Source organism: Denticeps clupeoides, chromosome 4 (genome assembly GCF_900700375.1).
Source record: "Denticeps clupeoides chromosome 4, fDenClu1.1, whole genome shotgun sequence".
Classification (NCBI taxonomy): domain Eukaryota; kingdom Metazoa; phylum Chordata; class Actinopteri; order Clupeiformes; family Denticipitidae; genus Denticeps; species Denticeps clupeoides.
Genome location: NC_041710.1, coordinates 33748559 through 33770314, shown reverse-complemented (window position 1 = coordinate 33770314; position 21756 = coordinate 33748559). Strand labels below are relative to the sequence as shown.

Genomic DNA, 21756 nt, shown 5'->3' with positions numbered 1-21756 from the left:
CTTAAAGTCCACACATGTTGAAGAGATATGGAAGTTCATAGATTTTATAAACTGAGCCAGTGGTGGGTTTGTGTAACAAAATCATGCTGGCATGTATATCTAGCAGGAATTATGTGATTGTGAATATGTGTTACTGTGAAGAAAAGTCATAAAAGGTAATAAATGGGACACTGGAAATAAGGGACAGACAATACAATTACTCATTTAAGGCTTAGTGTTTGTTTACAAATTAAAAAAAAACACGTCGCTAACAAAAATAAAATATATGACTTAAAAAAAAGTGTTGGGGATCAGTACCCCCCGGCCCGCTTGCCCAGCCCGTGCGCTCGGGCCAGCACGCAGTCCACGTACCTCTCCCAGAAGAACTGTGCGAGCTCCATGAAGAGCTCGTGGTGCGTCTCCTGCGGCTGCGTGCGCAAGTAGGTCATGAAGTCCCACAGCTCGTCCACGCTCTCCCCCAGACGCAACTTGCGGGACCGGATGACGGTCAGCGACGCCGCGTCCCAGCACTCGCGGTTCATCTCCCCCAGGCTGCCCAGCAGGTGCGTCGGGAAGGCGGCGGCCGACGCCACTGCCAGCGTCAGCCAGAGCCATGCCATGCCAGAGCCATGCAGCGCGCCCAGAAAGCCCGTCATTTGGAGCAGCCGGACACCTACAGGGACAACAGACACGCACAGAGACGCGAGCGCTCACAACATGTACAACTTCGTCAAATTACCATGATTCATGTACATTCATGTACATTAATGAGGCCATCCTTTTTATTACTAAGTGGACCGTGTTAAACAGTTAGAACTTACCCGTATTTTTCAGGTGTGATGTGGACCGTGGATCTCCTGTCACTTTGGAGGTGTCACCTGAATGCATTGATCAAGCCCTGTGAAATATGGGAATTTATAAGAGTGGTCGCCCACGCTAACCTCGTCACCGAGTGATCATGTACATGAGCCGAGATGTGTGTCAGCAGTCTTAGCGGGCACAATTTCTACAGCTGACACGGATAGGCAGCGGTGGACGTAGCCTGCACCCAGACAGCGCTGGAAAAAAGGAATTAAGTAAAAGCACATAATCTAAACTGAGGTTTTTAACTTAGAACATGAGTTCAGGTTGTATTCATAAGAATAGTTCTTAAACAAAAACTTTTCTAAAAGTTCTTACTTTGGCCGAACGGTATTAGAAAACTACAGCTCCCATCCCTTCCGCAATGCGCATGCGCAGTAGCGGTCTCGGCAGTACGCGAGAGCCAATCGCTGCTTGAAAACAAGAAGCATGTTTCCTGTTTCACGCGACGGCGTGGCGACGTGGGGACCGTCTGTTTGTCGGTTTTAGCTTTAAGTGTCTATGATCGGTACGATGGTCTGGATCTCCAGAATCTGCTGCCGCAAGGTTTGTTAAGTGCCACTTTTGACTAATTATCCAGGTTCACAAGTTCTTTCTCGTGCTTCGTTTACAGTCTATTGTATTGTTTGTGATTAGTTTTATGATTGTATCGTTAATGACATCGCATAATTCAAGTGTAAAGAATGAAAAACAAAATATTATTTCATGTTTAAGCAAGCTGGTCCTATGCTAACTAATCGAAATTAGTTGGGGCTTGCCTGTCTCAATACAGCCCAATAACACCACATCCTTGTACATTGTTGTTGTTTTTTTTTTTTCCTATATTGTACTTGAGAAACACCATCTACCGGAATCAAATTCCTTGTATGTGCTTGCACTTACTTGGCCAATAAATAAATAAAATACGATTCTGATTCTGAGACATACTGGATGTGATTTTGGGCTATATAAGAAATAAATGTTGTTGTAAATGTTGTTACAGTTTTTTTATTTATTAATTTATTTGTGTGTTGGTTGCAGTATGGGAACTTTGTGGATAACCTGCGCCTGTATGTACGAGGGGGCAGTGGAGGGATGGGTGTTCCCCGTCTGGGAGGCCATGGAGGAGATGGAGGGGACGTGTGGCTGGTGTCCAGAAAAGGGGTCACCTTGAGACAGATCAAGAACCGGCACCCTGATAAGCGCTTTACTGGTGGGGTGGGAGCTGACAGCAGGTGAGATCTACTCCTCATGACTCAGTGGGGGAAATCCATATTATTTATTCACTTCAGATGACCCTATTCATCCTTTCCTTAATATGGATCAGTCGTAATGTCCTCTTTGCAGAAAATTATACCCAAAGCATAATGTTTCCACCCCATGCTTCACAGTGGGTATGGTGTTCTTGGAATGCAACTCAGCATTCTTCCACCTCCAAACACAAGATCTATTTTGGTGTCATCTGACCACCTGACATTCTCCCAATCCTCCTCCTGGATCATACAGGTCTGGCCAATTTTAGATGGTCGTGGATGTGTGCTGTCATAAGCAGGGGGACCTTTCGAGTGCTGCAGGATTTTATTCCATGACAATGTAGTGTGCTACTAATAGTAACCTAACTACATTGGTGGCCTAGCGGGGGGCAGTGGTGGCCTAGCGGTTAAGGAAGCGGCCCCGTAATCAGAAGGTTGCCGGTTCGAATCCCGATCCGCCAAGGTACCACTGAGGTGCCACTGAGCAAAGCACCGTCCCCACACACTGCTCCCCGGGCACCGGTCATGGCTGCCCACTGCTCACTCAGGGTGATGGGTTAAATGCAGAGGACAAATTTCACTGTGTGCACTGTGTGCTGTGCTGCTGTGTATCACATGTGACAATCACTTCACTTTATTTATTATTAATAGTTATTGGGTTCCCAGTTCTCTTCAGGTAATTGACCAGTTCCCCCATGTAGTTCTGGGCTGTTTCTGCACTGTTCTCAAGATCATTTGTACCCCACAAAGTGAGATCTTGCATGAAGCCCCAGGTCGAGTGAGATTGTCAGTGGTTCCATTACTTGATCTCCTCTCAACAAGCTGCAAGCCTGTTGTAGATAGGCTCATCCCAGTTGTGTACAGGTATGCAATCTGGTGTCCCTGGTGTCCTTAGACAGCTCTCTGGTCTTGGCCATGTTTGAAGGTGTGGACCTATGAGCTTTTCAACAGGTCTCCATAGGTCTGTTAGGGACAGAATTCTTGCTTGTTTGTAAGTGCTAAACACTTTTGCTCCACTGTATGTTTGCTGTATTATGGTATTACAATGTCACATTTTATGTACATAAACTTACAAGCACTGCAAATATGTTTGTTAAGATACATTATCCAGTCAGACTTTACCAGAATATTTATTCAAAGATCAGAATCACACTCAACAACACTGAGCAGTTGTTGGGTTACCAAGTGGCATATGAAATGAGGTTCGATTGAATCAGGCCCCTTTGAACAATGTTGCTGCCATATGCTGCTCTACCTGGTGCTTGGACCCACCATCGCCAATGTGAATATTGCAGTTTTGCTTGGAATCCACTGCAATCTGATTTGTCAGTTGCATGCAAGTATATGCATGCAACTAGCATAACTCACAATCTGTTACCTGTTTAAAGGCAAAGTCAAAATGATCTTTCCATGCATTATTTTTGTCTGCCAGTGTCCAAGCTTTAAAAGGGGAGAAAGGCAAGGATTGTGAGGTCTTTGTACCTCCTGGGATCTCCGTTACAACTGATGAAGGCAAGGTGATAGGTCAGTATATTAAAGATATTTAAAAATATAAGGCTTTCGAATTTGGCTCATGATTCCTTTATCAGCTTGCTAGAGAAGTTCTTCTATTATTTATTGTGAAACAGTGTGACTATAATCAAAATATTATCTGAAAAATGCCAGAAATGTAAAATATGATTTTTCTTCTGGACATGTTTTAACTTTTTCATTATTACTTAACCTTAAAAGTAATTCATATATTATATACATTTAATATTATTGTTAAACATTTTGAAAGCATTATTACCATTGAATTTTACTTTAGAGTTTCTGGTGTTTGTCCTATACTGAGCGACTTTCAGTGACTAATTCCAGCAAATCAGTGAGAAAATGTTACCAAACTGTGCCCCTTTATTTAAATTATTCAGTAGGTTGATCTTTGCTTTCTTTTCTCCAGTTATTTGTGTGTAAAATGCATTGCTTTTGTCTGATCATGTTTTTTCCTCAGCTGTGCTAAATGCATTAGGGGATCGGGTGTGTGTGGCTAAAGGAGGTCGTGGTGGTTCGCTCCACTCTGGATTTTTACCCAGTAAGGGTCAAATACGACAGATCCGCCTAGACCTCAAACTCATTGCTGACATGGGATTAGTAGGGTGAGAGATTGCTGTCAACATGCATGGAATTCTTTGTGTGTGTGTGTGTGTGTCTAATTGTATATGATTAATGTGAGAAGTTTAAATTATTGATGCACTCTTTCCCTTTCACTCTTTCCATGTTTTACGTTACAGCCATATTCTAAAATAGATTTAAGTAGTTTTCTTCTACAGAATCTATAAAATGGTCCACAAATTTAATTACATTTGAAAATGATTGAAAACATTTAAACACAATAGGTACATAAATATTCACATAATTTCCTATAACACTTAAATTTGAGCTGCATCTGATTTTCACTGCTCATCCTTGAGATGCCTCTACAACTTGTGGTGAATTCAGTTGACTGAACATGATCAGGAATGGCACGCACTTATGAGGTCTCAAAGTTGATATCAGCACAGGAACCAAATAAAGAAATCCAAGGGATTGTCTGTAGACCTCAGGCACCCAATGGCATGGGACAAATTTAGGCAAGGATACAAAACAATTTAGGCAGCATTGAAGGTCCTGAAAATCCTAGTGGTCTCCATTATTCAGAACTGGAAGAAGTTTGGAACCACCAGGACCCCCCTCTACATCTTCCCAACTAAACTAAATGATCGGGGAAGAAGAGCCTTGATCAGAGAGCTGAAGAAGCCAGCTGTCATTAAGGCGGATCTTAACTGTTCTCTTGTGGAGATGTGAGAACCATCCAGGAGATCAACAATAGCTAATGCACTCAACCAATCAGCCCTTTATGCTAGAGTGGGCAGACGGAAGCCACTCCTCACTTAAATGAACATAGTTTAGAGTTTGACAAAAAGCACTTTAAGGATTCTTAGACTCTGGTTTCTGGAATATGGATGGTGGTGGTGGCAGCATCCTGCTGTGGGGATGTTTTTCTGTGGAAGGAACTGGGTAGGAACAACAAAAATTGATTTCTTATGTAACCCATAATCACATACTGTATGTCTCAATGGGCTTTAACAGACCCCACAGTTGACCCTTCTGCACGCAATGAAAAACACCACAGAGAGAAAAAAAGAAAGGAAGAAACCTTGGGAAGGTGTGATACGCCCTTCCAGGCTAGAGTGAGTGCAACTGGTGTCAGTGCAGGGTTTGTGATGATTTGTCCAAGAAAAGAAAGGCAACAGTTGTAGTGGTGGAAAAGTGCAGTATACAGCATCTGACCATGTTTAGTCCAGTGTCATGGTGTACATTGCGTGTCCATTATAATGCTACTGGTCCATTTGAAAATCCCTGAAGCCCCTTATTTTTTATGGTGGTTGACCCTCTGGTACAACTAGTCCACATAGCGGGAAAGATGAATGCAGCCAAAAATAGGTGCAAAAAAATTTGTAGAGGCAAATCAAGGAGACTTGAGGCTGTGATTACAGTTAAAGCTGCTTCAACAAAATATTAAACCATGGGTGCTTCTACCTTGTCAATATGGGCTGTGTCTATTTTAGAATATGGCTGTAACATGTGTTGAAAGAGAAGGGGTGTACTTTCTGGTGGCACTGTACATGGCTTCATACAGTTTAACAGTTGCATTTGCAATTCTGACTGAATGGTGCCTCTTTGAAGGTTTCCTAATGCAGGAAAGTCAACCCTGCTCACAGCGCTGTCTCATGCTCAGACCAGGATCGCCAGCTACCCTTGTGAGTATGAACTTATTTTCATACATGCAGTAAAAGTTTGACTATGTAATAAGTTATCAAGTTGGGACTGCATTAACAAGCCATCCGTATGATTCGCTGCTTGTAAATTTGTTTTGGGGATTGGGAAAAGTGTTTCGCATGTTATATGTTTCGCAAGAGACAAGCAAAAATGCTGAGGAGGGGAAACCGTATAGTGCTCATAGCATGCGCAAAGAAAAACAGTCTTTTAAACAGCTGTACTTGTTAGGTCAGGTTTCGGGCTGAATTCTCTTGGGCTGGGTCTGACAACTTTTCAGGCCCGATTATAGCTCTAGCGGCAAGACAATACACACAATACTTGGTTCACAAGACAATATTTTAAAACGTTTTTCAGTGATCGCTGGCTATGGTTGTCCATGTTGAACTCAAAAAGCCGGTACATTTACAATTTCCCAGTCACTTCACAGTCAGATTGTGCGTGAGAAATTGCAACACACACACACACAATGTAGCTCTGCGTACTTAGACATCCAAGCATTGATGGCGATACTTTGTTTGTACAGCCTTTGCCTCTTTGTAAAAGATCAGGACCACCGTGAGTGCAAAAAGTGGGCTGGGATATTAAATGATCCTGATTAGTGATCAAAATTCAGGTTGAATACAATGATTAACTTTGGGTGTACAGTGGGGGACCAAATTATTTAATCCCCTGCTGACTTTGTAAGTTTGCAGAGTAGCAAAGAATATAGTTATAAATTCATTTGCATTTTCTTTAATGAAAAATATTTGATCCCTTTTGCAAAATGTGCTTTAGTACTTGGTAGCAAAACCATTGTTGTCACAGAGGACAGATGTTTCTTGTATTCGGCTATATCATGGTGGAGGAGTTTGAGAGCCCTAATGATCCTAGGAGCTATGTTGTCTGGGGCACTTGGTGCCCCTGGTAGGGTCTCCCATGACAAATTGGTCTTAGGTAAAGGGCGAGACAACGAATGGTTCAGAATACCTTTCATGAAAAAAACTTTCGCCCATGGGGTCCGGCCGGGCCCAGCCCGAACTGGATACATGGGCTCATCCAACTGTGGACCCACCACCCAGGAGGACCCAGGAGGAACATGAATGATCTGGTGCAATGTGGATTGGGTGGTAGACCAAGGCGGGAGCTTTGGCGGTCCGATCCCCGGACAAGGAAACTGGCTATTGGGACATGGAACGTCACCTCTCTGGCGGGGAAGGAGCTGGAGGAAGAGGTTGAGCGGCACTGGCCAAATATAGTCGGACACATAGCTTTGGCTCTGGAACCCAAGTGCTTGAGAGAGGACACTCTACTTTGCTGGAGTTGCAGTCACAGAAGGGTGAATATATCTAAGTTGCATAAAAAAAGTGATTTGTGCATAATTAAAGTGAGAGTGCAGTACATACTGTGTGTTGTATAGCCTGATTGCACTGGGGTAGAAACTAGGGCTGCAACTAACGATTCTTTTAATAATCGATTAATCTGTCGATTTTTTTTATTAATCGTTGAATCGGATAAACTAAAAAAACAAGAAAAGAAGTCATTTCCAACCCTTTATTCAAAAACAGAACCAAAATCTTTAGAAAACATGTTGCTCCTTGAGCTGTTATAATAATAATAAAATATAATAAAAATTGACTAACACAAAAAAATGCACATGTAGGCTTTACATCTGCCAAATATAGACTTTTTTTTTTTTTTTAAATAAAGTGCCACCTGAGCTGCCAGAATGATAAATAATTTATAAAAAAATAAAGAATACAAATCAGAAAATTTAACAGGATTTGTTTGAATGTCAGAACTTGTTCTCTACACTACACTGCAGATGCACACACTCGCAGACGCACACACTCACAAACTCTCACACTGACACATACTGCAAAAAATGCCTTTCTAACTTAGTAGTTTTGTACTGATTTCAGTCCAAATCTCTAAAAAATCTTAAATCAAGATACATTTACTAGACACATGAAATAGCATAAGAAATGATGTCTTGTTTTCTGATAAAACATCTCAGAATTAAGTGATTGTTTAAAACAAGCAAAATTATCTGCCAATGGGGTAAGAAATAATCTCAAACAGAAGTTTTAAGCATCACTCTTTCTTTCTTTCTTTCTTTCTTAAGCCCTTGTCTAGTAATCTTGATTTAAGATTTTTTAGATATTTGGACTGGAAACGAGACAAAATTACTAGGTAAGAAAAGCTTTTTTTGCAGTGTAGCTATACATGACAACAGATTGAAAAATGAATGGTCCAAAAAAGGCTAGTGAATAAAAACATGTCTTTTGTCTTTTAATGCAAAGTAACTATAGCACCCCTGCTTTACTACTGTTATTAATGAGCTAACGCTAACTTGTCATGCTTGCCAAGCTGGATGACGGGTTAACATTTGCATTTACAGCATTTATCAGACGCCCTTATCCAGAGCGATAATCAGTACTTACAGGGACAGTCCCCCTGGAGCAATTTAGGGTTAAGTGTCTTGCTCAGGGACACAAGCAAGAGGCGAGTCGTCCACGCGGAGACGCAGAGAACAGTCCGCTGTTTCATCCCCCTCCACACCCGTAGGTGGCGCTGTAAGTCCCCGTCTAGTTCTCCTCCGCGGCGAGTTAAACTCCCGCACCAGGGACATTACGTTCCTCACTTCACAGCGGAACTAAAGTAGGATTCTGCTGCTGAACTCCCTTCTTCCTCCTCAAACACTCCAACATGTTTGCGTTTCAGGTGCTGGATCATTGCCGTGGTGCTCCCGTGCCGTGCCATGTCGCTTTTGCATATTTTCGCGCAGATTTCTCTGCCTCCGCCATGTATCTGTCCTCTAGCTCCGCTCGTTTTTTTTTTTTTTTGCTCCGCGCTGTCTATGAGGCGCCAAACTCTGCTAGCATCTGTGCGCGAGAGAGACCGAGTGTGTTCACTCCGCGCTCTATTAAAAAAAAAAAAAAAAAAAACTTTATTTATCAAACGTCTCCGCATAACGAATCGATTAGGAAATTCGTTGCCAACTCTTTTAGTAATCGATTTTAATCGATTCAATCGATTCGTTGTTGCAGCCCTAGTAGAAACTGTTCCTGAATCGTGATGTGCGTGTGTGAATTGTCCTGAGTCTCTTGCCTGATGGCAGGAAAGTAAAAAGTGACAGTGCAGGATGGCTTTCCGGAGATCGTATCTGCATTTTTTGTACAAGTCCACATCTCCAGACTGGAAAGCACGTGTACGCTCGCGGAGCTTACGGCGGATGTTGGCGTTAACCCAGGGTTTCTGGTTGGGGAATAACCGTACAGTTCTAGTGGGAATACATTCCTCCACGCAGGTCTTAATGAAACCAGTGACTGCAGTGGTGTACTCATCCAGGTCAGAGGATGAGTCTCTGAACATGTCCCAGTCCACACAGTCGAAGCAGTCCTGGAGTCTCTCCTCTCCCTCCCGTGTCCAGCGCTTTCTGTTTCTGCTTGTAAATGGGCAGTAACAGCACCACGCTGTGATCCGAGGTGTCCAGGCGCGGGCGAGGCAGAGAGCGATATGCACCCCAATGTTCCGTGTAGCAGTGGTCGAGTTTGTTGTTTCCCCGAGTTGGACCGGAGACATGCTGATGATATTTCGGGTACACGTTCTTAAAATTTGCCCTGTTAAAATCTCCATGGTGTGGAGACAATGAACAGTCCGTTCGGCTGCGCATTCTCATGGCTGGTGATCAGCTGGAAAAGTTCACTCAGAGCGCGCTGTGTGTCTCCTTGCGGTGGTATATATACCGCCATAAGAAACACCGCGCTGAACTCTCTCGGCAAGTAGAACGGCCGGCACTTTATTAGCAGGTACTCGAGATCCGGAGTGCAGTTACGTGAAATAATTTCCACGTTCGTTCACCACGAGTTGTTCACGAGAAAGCACACGCCACCCCCTTGTTTCTTCCCCGACATCTCTGTCCGATCAGCCCGATGGACTGTGAACCCCTCCGGTTGGACTGCATGGTCTGGAATGTGTCTCCCTGAAACACAGAACACAGCAGTTCCTCGGCTCTCTATGACATAGAAGTGTCCTCTGAGGTCATCCAATTTGTTGTCCAAGGACTGGACGTTTGCCAGGAAAACGCTTGGCATCGGTGGTCATAGTCCGCGGCGTTTCACTCTGACTTGCTCCCCAGCCCTTCGGCCCTATCTCCGCTCACGCGTCCTCCCGGCGTGCCAAGCTGGGTCACGTCGGCCGATGTTCTCGTGGGTGAGTAGCGAGGTCACCTCAGGGTCTAAAACAGCAGTTTTTCCACATTTTTCGCCATTTTTGTAGTGTTTGTCTATCGTACTGTATTAAATTACTCATTGGCTGCAAACTAGACATTACAAACAAGAGAATAGAGGCGAAACCATGAAATCTATGAGGAGCGGCATTCAACACATCACCACTCTACGGCGCCGTAAAGTGCTATCAGTACAGTTGGCAGCCTAGGTATCAGGTCGATGATTGACTTTGTAGTCTGACCTGCAGCCATATGTTTTGGACACTCGGGTGAAGAGAGGAGCTGTCAACTGATCACCATCTGGTGGTGAGTTGGATCAGGTGGCAGGGGAAGATGACACAGAGACCTGGCAGACCCAAAGGGAACGCCTGGCAGAAGATCCTGTCAATTCCCACCTCCGGCAGAGCTTTGACCATGTCCCGAGAGCAGTGGGGGACATTGAGTGTGAATTGACCTTGTTCTGCTCTGCGATTGTTGAGGTGTCTGTTGCTAGCTGTGGTTGTAAGGTGGCTGGTGCCAGTCATGGTGGGAACCCCCGTTCCCGCTGGTGGACACCAGAGGTAAGGGGAACAGTCAGGCTGAAGAAGGTGCAGCAGTGGCAGTCGCCGAGGCAAAATCTTGGGTGTGGGAGGAGTTTAGTGAGGCCATGGAGAAAGACTACCAATCAGCTTCAAAGAGGTTCTGGCAAACCATCCGACGCCTCAGGAGAGGAAGGCAGCAACTCGCTTACACTGTTTGCAGTGGGGATGGGGAGCTGCTGACATCAACTGGGGCTATAGTTGGACTGTGGAAGGAATACTTTGAGGATAATACTCCTCAATCCCACGACGCACATTCCAATAAGAACCAGAGCTGGGATGCCTGGGTATGGACTGTACAATCTCAGGGGCAGAAATTGATAAGGTAGTCAAACAGCTACACAGCAGCAGAGCCGCGGGGGTGGATGAGATTCGTCCTGGGTATCTCATGGTTATGGATGTTGTAGGGCTGTCATGGTTGACAAATCTCTGCAACATTGCGTGGACATCGGGGACTGTTCCGGTGTATGCTGGCAGACTGGGGTGGCGGTCCCTGTTTTTAAGAAGGGGGACCAGAGGGTGTGTTCCAACTATAGGGGGATCACACTCCTCAGCCTCCCTGGAAAAGTCTACTCCAAGGTACTGGAGGGGAGGATCCGGTCGATAGTTGAGTCTCTGATTGAGTAGGAGCAATGTGGTTTTCGTCCTGGCCATGGAACTGTGGACCAGCTCTTTACCCTTACTGCGGTGATTGAGGGGGCATGGGAGTTTGCTCAAGCAATCCACATGTGTTTTGTAGATTTGGAGAAGGCTTATGACCATGTCCCCAGGGGCACCCTATGGGGGGCGCTCCAGAAGTATGGGGTGGATGGCCTTTTATGAAGGGCCATACAGTCCCTGTACCAGAGGAGCGTGAGTTTGGTCCGCATAGCTGGACCTGTTCCCGGTGAGGGTTGGACTCCACCAGAGCTGCCCTTTGTCACCGGTTCTGTTCATCACCTATATGGACAGAATTTCTAGGCACAGCCATGGTGTGGAGGGTGTCTAGTTTGGTGGCAGGAGAATCTCGTCTCTGCTTTTTGCAGATGATGTGGTCCTCCTAGCTTCATCAGTCTCTGACCTTCAGCTCTTGCTGGGTAGGTTCGGAGCCGAGTGTGAAGCAGCTGGGATGAGGATCAGCACCTCAAAATCTGAGACTATGGTTCTAGACCAGAAAAGGGTGGCTTGCCAACTCCGGGTCAGGTGAGAGGTCCTGCCTCAAGTGGAGGAGTTTAAGTTTCTCGGTGTCTTGTTCACGAGTGAGGGAAGAAGGGATCAGGAGATCGACAGGCGGATTGTGGCAGCGTCTGCAGTGATGCGGACACTGAACCGATTTGTCATGGTGAAGAGGGAGCTGAGCCAGAAAGCAAGGCTCTCGATTTACCGGTCGATCTATGTCCCAATCCACACCTCATGGTCATGAGCTTTGGGTAATGACCTAAAGAACGAGATTGTGGATACAAGCGGCCAAAATTAGTTTCTTCCGTAGGGTGGCCGGGCGCACCCTTAGAGATAGGGTGAGGAGCTGCTGGCAGGAGGCCCCTGGTTCGACCCAGGACACGCTGGAGAAATTATATCTCTAATCTGGTCTGGCATAATCTCCAATATCTCCAATCTGGCATTGAGAAAGAAATCATCTGTTCAGAAAATCTGAAATTAGAATTTATTGAAATGCAATGTGATTATGAAATGTAACATAAACTTCTGTCCCTATCTGACTTCTTCTGTAGTTTCCTCTGATCAGAATATGCTGTTTGGCTCAAAATACATATGTAAGCAAACATTTCCTCTGTTGAATCTGAACAAAAGTAGATTGAAAATCAAAGTGACGGACAGCCATCTCTGTAATGTCCTTCACATTTCAACCAGCTACTTTACTTTTGATCTGCAAGCAGTCCATCCCTAACCTCTACTGGGGGGAAAGTGATGTGGGTGTCATTGTGAAATACACCACAGCACACGGTGTACACAACAAAATGGGCCCTCTGCTTTTAACCAATCAACCTTGGTGAGCAGTGGGCAGCCATGACTGGTGCCTGGGGAACAGTGTGTGGGGACAGTACTTTGCTCAGTGGCACCTTGGCGATTCGGGATTCGAACCGGCATCCTTCAGATTACAGGTCTGTGGCATAGAGGTTAAGCAAACTGCTCAAGTAATCGAAAGGTTGCTAGTTTGAATCCCAATCCACCAAGGTGCCACTGAGCAAAGCACCGTCCCCATACACTCCTCCCCAGGCTGCCCAATGCTCACCAAGGGTGATGGGTCAAAAGCAGAGGAGACATTTTGTTGTGTGCTGCAGTGTATCATAATGAAAATCACTTTCACTTGAGCAGGGGGACCTTGCAGGCAGCAGAATTTCAGTCCTTCAGTGTAGTGTGTCACTAACTGTTTTCCCAGCTGCCTTAAGATAATTGAATTAATAGATAAAAGATAATTCTGGGCTGGGAGATCCTGCGTGGAGCTCTAAACTGAGGGAGATTGGCAGTTATTGTATGGTTCTTACATTTTTGAATAATCACAACTGTTGTCACCTTGTCACCCAGCTGCTTGGTGATGGTCTTGTCCCTGACATTCTTGGAAAGCTCTTTGGTCTTGGCCATGGTGCGGAGTTTGGAATCTGGAAAGATTGATTGCTTCTATGAACTGGTGTCATTTATACAGCTAACGAGTTGAGAAGCTCCCAATGTCAGTTGCTTTCCTATATAAAATACAACTGGGAGCCAGATATGTTGCTGATTTATGGGATCAAATACTTATTTCATTCATGAAAATACAAATTCTTTTGTACATTTTGAAATGCATTATATAGATTTTTTTTATTGTTCTCTCTCACTGTGCAAATAAATCTACTATTGAAATTAGAGGCTGATCATTTCATTGTTAGTGGGCAAACAGAATCAGCAGGAAATGAAATAATAATTTCCCTGACGTGGCAGAAATCTGAGCAAGAACTGCCAACCTGGCCTGTCTTTTCCTGCAGTGTGCTCACATTCACATCATGGCTGCTGCTTTGACGGACAGAGATCTCTTTGCTTTTGTATAATTTTAGTATAAAAGTATTACGTTTTTGTTCTCTTCCAGTCACTACTGTGAGACCAGAGATCGGTATGGTCATGTATGATGATCACAAACAGGTGAGTGGGATGGTTAAAGATGGTGTGCAGGACAATAAAATCTGTTATTGAGTGAAATATAATTAAGTGTTGTTTTTTGTTTGTTTTTCTTTTTTTGGGGGCGGGGGTTAGGTATCTGTGGCTGATCTGCCTGGTTTAATTGAAGGTGCTCACATGAACAAAGGTTTGGGACACAAATTCCTCAAACATGTGGAGAGAATAAGACAACTTCTGATTGTTGTAAGTTCCATCCATCAATCCTCATCAACCGCTTCCAAGTCATCTTACTTTCATTTATTGCTTTCCTAGGTGGATGTGTGTGGTTTCCAGCTAGCTGATTCTACACCGCTGAGGTCTGCCTTTCAGACTTTGCATCTCCTGATCAGGGTAAATTTCCTTGCCACTAAATGTTTTGTGCAAATTCACATTCACCCCAGCATCAGAATCAGGATTGCGTTTATTGGCCGATTACAAGGAATTTGATTCCGGTCGATGTCTGTCAAGCAGGTCTATTTTCACGAAGCACAAAATTGCCTTCCACTTGTTTGCTGATGATCTTCAAATTCATCAGTCTGTCCCAACAAATAGTCATCCATCTATTCAGACCTTGTTGAACTGTCTCAGAGATGTACAAACATGGATAGAGATAACCTTTCTCAGTTGGAACAAAAAAAAATTATTGTTTTTGGATCTCTGGCAACTTTTTCTCATCAGTCTGCCAGACATCTTGAAGGTGAGTTGTGACTCTGCATTTAAGTTTGATTAAGAGATCAGCACGGTTTTAAGGTACAGCTTTTTTCAACTTCTTAGTAAAGATAGGCACAACATCCCTCCTGAAGAGTTTGAGACAGTAAATCATGCTTTCATCACATCGCGCCTTGACTACTGTAGCTCGCTAAACATAGGTCTTAGTCACAACTTCAATGGCTACAAGCAGTCCAAAATGCAGCAGGAAGAGAAAACATGACCAAATTACATCCATACTGTTTCAGGATCCTATTAAAAATATAACTTTTTAAAAGCCTCAATAATTTGGTGCCTGGTTACCTGTCGAAGCTTGCTCTCCTTCCAGAGCATTGTGATCCTCTGATCATCAATTACTGCATATCCCCCAAAACAAGGCTCAAAACCAGAGGTGTCAGAACAGCCTAACCTTGCAGTTGAGAACTGTCCAGAGTTGTAATTTATTTTATTCATTTATGTCCTGTAGTTTATGCACAATGTATATAAAGAATATATTCTTTATACTACCTGCTGATTTATTGTCTTATACTTGTATAGCACTTTGGTCAACAGAAGTTGTTTTAAATGTGCTTTATAAATAAATTGTAAAAAAAAAAAAAATACAATATAGTCTATATTGTATTTTTGGTTATTTAGCTACACTGTGTTAATGTTAATGCATGTTTTTTCCGTGTGTGTGTGTGTGTGTGTAGGAACTACGGCTATACAATAAAGAGTTGTTGAGGAAACATGTAGTCCTCATTATCAACAAAATGGACTTGCCTGACGCAGACGAGAAGCTCCATGAATTCTTGCACCAGTTGGAAAACCATCATGGTACGAACCTGTACATATAGTATCGTACATATAGTACCATGTTGTATATTACAGTGACCCATACATTCAGTAGATGCAGCCCGGAAAACTATTATAAACCAGTAGAATTTTAATCAGCTGAAATCTACCAACTGAATCTTCAACCATTTAGGTGAAAATGAGTTTTTGTGATGAAGTAAATATAAGAATACCTCAATACCACCACGCGAAGCAGATTGTGTCTAACCGCCCACCTACACTAATCTGTGTTTAACACATCTCAACATGCAAAATTCAACTATTTACATCAAACCCGCTCATTTCTTTTCACTCTTAGTCTAGCAAGCCTTTCTCCAGTAAAAGTTAATGTAAATATCAACACTGTAAATTAACACTTATGTTTATGTATGAAATGTCTGCATCTGTCATATTTTACAAGTCTTGAGCTAAAAGGTTTGCCCACCCCTGTTAACTCAATCAAGTATAACTTGATTGAGATTGTTCATTATACCTAAAAACCAGATGCTTAAGTGATGTTCTTCTTTTGTTTTTGGTAGACTTTTCTCATCTGCTTCCAGATGACGCCACACCTGAACACTTCCTGAAATTCCAACACATTGTTCCAGTCTCTGCCTCCACTGGTGTTGGAATCCCCCTCCTAAAACGGCTGCTCCGCACATCACTGGAGGAGCAGGACGCAATGGCAACAGAGAACCAGCGGGAGGACAAACTCCAGGAGCTGAGAAGGTTGCAGTCCACGTCAGTCAAGCCCAGAATGGATGGCTCCTTTCTGGAATGAATCCAGTTCAGCTTGACCTAACCTCCATTGCCTAATTGTCACAATATAAATGGGTTCTGATCATATAAAAGGGGATAGAAAGTATAAAATTGGCATGACTGATATAATGTTTGAAGAAGTTCATTGTGTGCCTGTTTAAATAAAATTATTTGAAGTCTTTGTTTTGTGTTTCAAAAAAATTAATTTGATTTTTTTTTTTTAACCAAATTAATATATTTGGTTTCTTGTGGGGTCTTTCAAAGAAGCAGAACACTTTGTCATGCTAATAATATCCACCTACATCCTAAGGGTCATCAAAAACACCAAGGATTGTGACCAACAGACAGGGGTCTAGTCTGACACCCAAAACCTGAGAGACAATATAGAGAGACATATAGCTGCTGACTGGCCGATACATGTGGCATGGCCTGTTCCATGAGTTTATTTTTTTAAATAATTCAGTTGAAGCATGGTTGAAAAACAATTACTTTTATTCGGTAACATCATATAATTTTTAATTATTATTACATTTTCTATATTAAAGTTCTATATTAAACTAACATCTGTACAACAACAACATTTATTTCTTATCTAGCCCAAAATCACATACAGTATGTCTCAATGGGCTTTGACAGGCCCTACAGTTGACACCCCCCACACTTGACCCTTCTGCACACAAGGAAAAACTCCCCTCCAAAAACTCTAGGAGAGAGAAAAAAAAAGAAAGGAAGAAACCTTGGGAAGGAGTGATACAGAGAGGGACCCCCTTCCAGGGTAGAGTGAGTCTGCAAATGGTGTCAGTGCAGGGCTGGTGATGATTTGTACAATATAATAATATATTGTAGAAGTTCAGAATGTAGTCCAGTGTCATGGTCTAGATTACGTGTCCATAATGATGCTACTGGTCCACTTGAAGATCCCTGAAGCTGTAGTAGTAATGGTGGTGGTGGCGGCTGTGGTGACCCTCTGGTTCGTTTCATGCTATGTCCTTGTTTAGCAGTTGTCAGGAACCAGGATTTATTTGCTGGTCTCTTCACTGGGGTCTGCCAGTAGTCTGGGTGCTTGATTCCATGTCTCTGAGAAAACAAACAGAAGCAGTGGCAGGTAGTTGCACTGTACGACCGATACTGAAATAAATGGTGATAGTAGTATATTGGTGCTACAGTGGCCCGGTACCCTAACTAGGACAGCCTAACTAGGGTGAATTTAACTTTGTCTGTGTCTAACAGGGGGACTCTGTGATAAACTGGACTTTATAATTGACACTGTGTCAAAGTGAAGTGAAATGAGTATCTAGGACTTTAACAAAAAGCCAGAGAAAACAGATTTGAGATTGGATTTAAACACTGAGACTGTGTCCCAGACACTGACATGCAAGCCATTCCACAACTGCAGAGCTCTATATGAGAAGGAGCTGCTCCCAGCTGTGACCTTCTGACTTTTGGTACCAGTAGTGACCCTGCACCCATTGATCGAAGGGGGCGTTACGGGTCGTAAAGAACTAAAAGTTAACTCAGGTATTGTGGGGCGAGACCATTTAGAGCTTTATAGGTCAAAAGTAGGATTTTGTAGTCAATCCTAAATTTGATGGGTAACTAGTGCAGTGATTGTAAGACTGGGGTGATGTGGCCAAATTTCCTAGTTCTAGTTAGAACTGCAGCATTCTGTACTAGCTGGAGTTTACTCATGCACCTACTAGAGCATCCAGACAGTAATGCATTGCAGTAATCTAACCTTGATGTAATAAATGCATGGACCAACTTTTCTGCATAATGCATTGAAATGATACAATTGGCTTCTCAGCTTGGCCAGGTGTGTGAGCACCTGAGCAGATAAAAGGTCCAGAGTTAATTTCAAGTGTGCTATTTGCATTTGGAATCTGTTGCTGTCAACTGTCATGATGAGATCCAAAGAGCTGTCACTATCAGTGAAGCAAGCCATCATTAGGCTGAAAAAACAAAAAAAACATATCAGAGAGATAGCAAAAACATTAGGCATGGCCGAAACAACAGTTTGGAACATTCTCAAAAAGAAGCCACCGGAAGACAACTGAAGAATCCTTTCCCTGGTGAAGAAAACACCCTTCACAACAGTTGGCCGGATCAAGAACACTCTCCAGGAGGTAGGTGTATCTGTGTCAAAGTCAACAATCAAGAGAAGACTCCACCAGTGTGAATACAGAGGGTTCACCACAATATGTAAACCATTGGTGAGCCCCAAAAACAGGAAGGCCAGATTAGAGTTTGCCAAACAACATCTAAAAAAGCCTTCACAGTTCTGGAACAACATCTTATGGACAGATGAGACCAATATCAACTTGTACCAGAGTGATGGGAAGAGAAGAGTATGGAGACGGAAAGGAACTGTTCATGATCCTAAGCATACCACCTCATCAGTGAAGCACGGTGCTGGAAATGTCATGGCGTGGGCATATATGGCTGCCAGTGGAACTGGTTCTCTTGTATTTATTGATGATGTGACTGCTGACAAAAGCAGCACGATGAATTCTGAAGTGTTTCAGGCAATATTATCTGCTCAGATTCAGCCAAATGCCTCAGAACTCATTGGATGGCGCTTCACAGTACAGATGGACAATGACCCAAAGCGTACTGCAAAAGCAACCAAAGAGTTTTTGAAGGGAAAGAAGTGGACTGTTTTGCAATGGCCAAGTCAATCACCTGACCTGAATCCGATTGAGCATGCATTTGAGCATGCTGAAGACAAAACTGAAGGGAAAAGGCCCCAGGAACAAGCAGGAACTGAAGACTGTTGCAGTAGAGGCCTGGCAGAGCAACACCAGGGATGAAACCCAACATCTGGTGATGTCTATGTGTTCCAGACTTCAGGCTGTAATTGACCTCAAAGGATTTGCAACCAAGTATTGAAATGTATAAGTTTGATTTATGGTTCTCATTCTGTCCCATTACTTTTGGTCCCTTAACAAGTGGGAGGCACATATGCAAACTGTTGTAATTCCTACACCGTTCACCTGATTTGGTTGTAAATACCCTCAAATAAATGCTGACAGTCTGCAGTTAAAGCACATCTTGTTCGTTTCATTTGATATCCATTGTGGTGGTGTATAGAGCCAGAAATGTTAACATTGTGTTGGTGTCCCAATATTTATGGACCTGACTGTACTTCATGGATATTGTTGCTATCTATTTTTTATATAAACGGAAGGTTGGATATTGGCCTATAATTTGTACATCGTTCTTTCCATTGCAATGAGTCCCAAACCAGTTATAAATGTTTGCATGGAAAGAGTATGGAGTGCCACGAGTGACAAAAATAATTGGATAAATACATCAACAATTAAATAATAAAATGTTTCATGAATGTTATTTAACATGGGCAATGCAAACATCATTAATTCAAAATGACAGGAATTATCTTCTTATGTTGATCTCAGGTATCAGAAGGAGCCCTGCTCCTTCACCAGCTCTACTACCTGTAACCTGACTGTTCTGCTGTCTCCCTTCTCTCTCACACACATGGATTCTGTCTCAGTCCTAAGGTCCTCCCTCTCATATAATTCAATATCTATATGTCCTATTAAAAATGTTCCCAGTGCAATATCTCTAAATATAACTTCATTACTCAGTCCTTGTTCACATTAAGAATATGGGAAGCATAGTTTGATTTTGCAATCCTTCTGGTGCAAAATCTCATAATATAATATCACTACTTAGTCCCTGTGCACATTAAGAATATGTGAGCATGATTTGTCATTCTGGATGAAACCCTGCTCCAGAGCTCACTAAAATGGCTGTGCACCAACACTTCCCATCCAACCTGATGGAGCATGAGTGCTGCGAAAAGGAATGGGTAAAGCTGGATAGGAACAAGGATAGTTGTGCCAAGCAAAAACACTAGTTACCTGTGAACCCTGGCACACAATTCACTTTTTGTTTTATAATTCAGTGAGGATTCTGTACATGTATGAGCATGTTTATCAACCATGGACCATGACTTCACTCAGGTTATGACAGAAAAATGTCTTGCACTTCAGATAGCAGTGAATGTCTGCTAAGGTGCACAAACAAAAAAGTGGAAAATATAAAAAAGGCAGAGTAGATATTTCCAGAGTAGATATTTCCAGAGTAGATATTTCCACTTACCTGTGGTATTTTCCACTTACTTGTTTGAAATGAAATAAGGAAATGAAAATAATATGAAATAAAAATTAACCTGAAGACTGATCAGTCGGCTTTGAGTCCGAATCCGGCTGAAGTTCTATGTCTTCTCCATCCGAGTCACAAGGGTTTACTTCACTCAGGAGAATTTCCAAGGCCTGCTGAGTGGTGAGTCTTCTCTGCATGTTCTTTCTTTGGAGAGGAGGTTCGTACACCACAGAATTCTTGATGCCACTGAAGTAGTAGGCTATGTGCAGTGATATTTTATCCAGTTCAGCACAAAAGGAAGTTCTCTGCTATTAGCACCCTTTAGCAAACTTTTAGCAAGCAATTTTTTATGGTTTTTCTGACTTCTGTTGTCTATCCATCACATGTATATGTTTCTAGTTGGCCATGAGGGAACCTTGAGTAATGGGCCATTAGCTCCATTGTCCTCCTGCTTTTGTTGTGCCAAAACACTAGTTACCTGTGAACCCTGGCATATTTGCATTTCTTTACCCACACCACTGCTTCAAGACAGGCCAAAGCTACAGTATGTGTGTGACATTGAAACATTCACAAAATATAGAAACACAAGTGCGTTTTATTATTAAAAATAGTCTGAAAATAGAATGAAAAGTTGCTAATAGAATGAAATGAATAGAATGAAAATGAAAAAATAGAATGCTCACACATCAGTCTCCAATGAATATTGTATGATCTCTACAATGGTTACTGGGTCTGCAAACACTGCAAACACAGACTTTGAAACAGACAGACAGACTGCGTGGGATAGTAACCACTGATATCATGAATTGGAACTGAGGGACTGAGATTTAACTTTATTTATTTATTTGTTTGTTATTTTATTTTATGCTATTTTATATGAGCAGGCAGAGGAGAGAGCACACAAAAACAAAATTCACTTTTTGTTTTATAATTCAGTGATGATTCTGTACATGTTTATCAACCATGGACATTTGTGAACAAACATACATTGGAGTGGACTGTGCTCAAAAACACCAAACACTCCATTTTCAAACACTTCTTGGGGGGAAGGGGAGTGACACATTCCAATCGGTCACCCATTTACAAATGAATGGGAGCCATTTGTCGGTGATTGAGTTGTTAGTTCCCAACCAAGGGGCCATTTGGCCTACCTCTGCTAGAGCTGAGGGGTCAGAAAAAACTGGGACTTCTAGTGTTAAGGCATTGGGAGAAAGTCAGCTGAGGGTTTGCTGTGTGAATGGGGATGAAAATGTTTATCATGTAGTGGAGAGTAAGTGGGGGCTGGATATTGTGGGAGCTTCCCAGAAATTTTAGAAGTCTGCAGAGGGAGAACAACACATTTATTAAGGTTGTAGAGCTTGAGGAGCTTTTAAAGTAGAGTTATTGTCACATGTGATACAAAGCAGCACAGTACACGGTGCACACAGTGAAATTTGTCCTCTGTATTTAACCCATCACCCTGAGTGAGCTGTGGGCAGCCATGACAGGCGCCCGGGGAGCAGTGTGTGGGGACGGTGCTTTGCTCAGTGGCACCTCAGTGGCACCTTTGCAGATCGGGATTCGAACC

The 21756-nt window shown here is 42.9% G+C and overlaps 2 protein-coding genes across 2 annotated transcripts; one reads left to right on the top strand and one right to left on the bottom strand.

The window, feature by feature from the left end:
- Positions 1-68: 68 nt before the first annotated feature.
- LOC114789201 (protein FAM237A-like) lies at positions 69-938 on the bottom strand. The gene is made up of 2 exons (XM_028978365.1): positions 801-938; positions 69-652 (listed from the first exon to the last, which is right to left on the bottom strand). The coding sequence occupies exons 1-2, from the start codon at positions 865-867 to the stop codon at positions 291-293; spliced, it is 429 nt and encodes a 142-aa protein (XP_028834198.1). The 5' UTR covers positions 868-938; the 3' UTR covers positions 69-290.
- A 293-nt stretch (positions 939-1231) lies between these two features.
- On the top strand, positions 1232-16245 carry gtpbp10 (GTP-binding protein 10 (putative)). The gene is made up of 10 exons (XM_028976958.1): positions 1232-1386; positions 1861-2054; positions 3505-3596; positions 4063-4207; positions 5778-5851; positions 13717-13769; positions 13881-13988; positions 14058-14135; positions 15185-15308; positions 15845-16245. Exons 1-10 carry the CDS (start codon positions 1342-1344, stop codon positions 16084-16086), a joined length of 1155 nt encoding a protein of 384 aa, XP_028832791.1. The 5' UTR covers positions 1232-1341; the 3' UTR covers positions 16087-16245.
- Positions 16246-21756: the final 5511 nt, after the last annotated feature.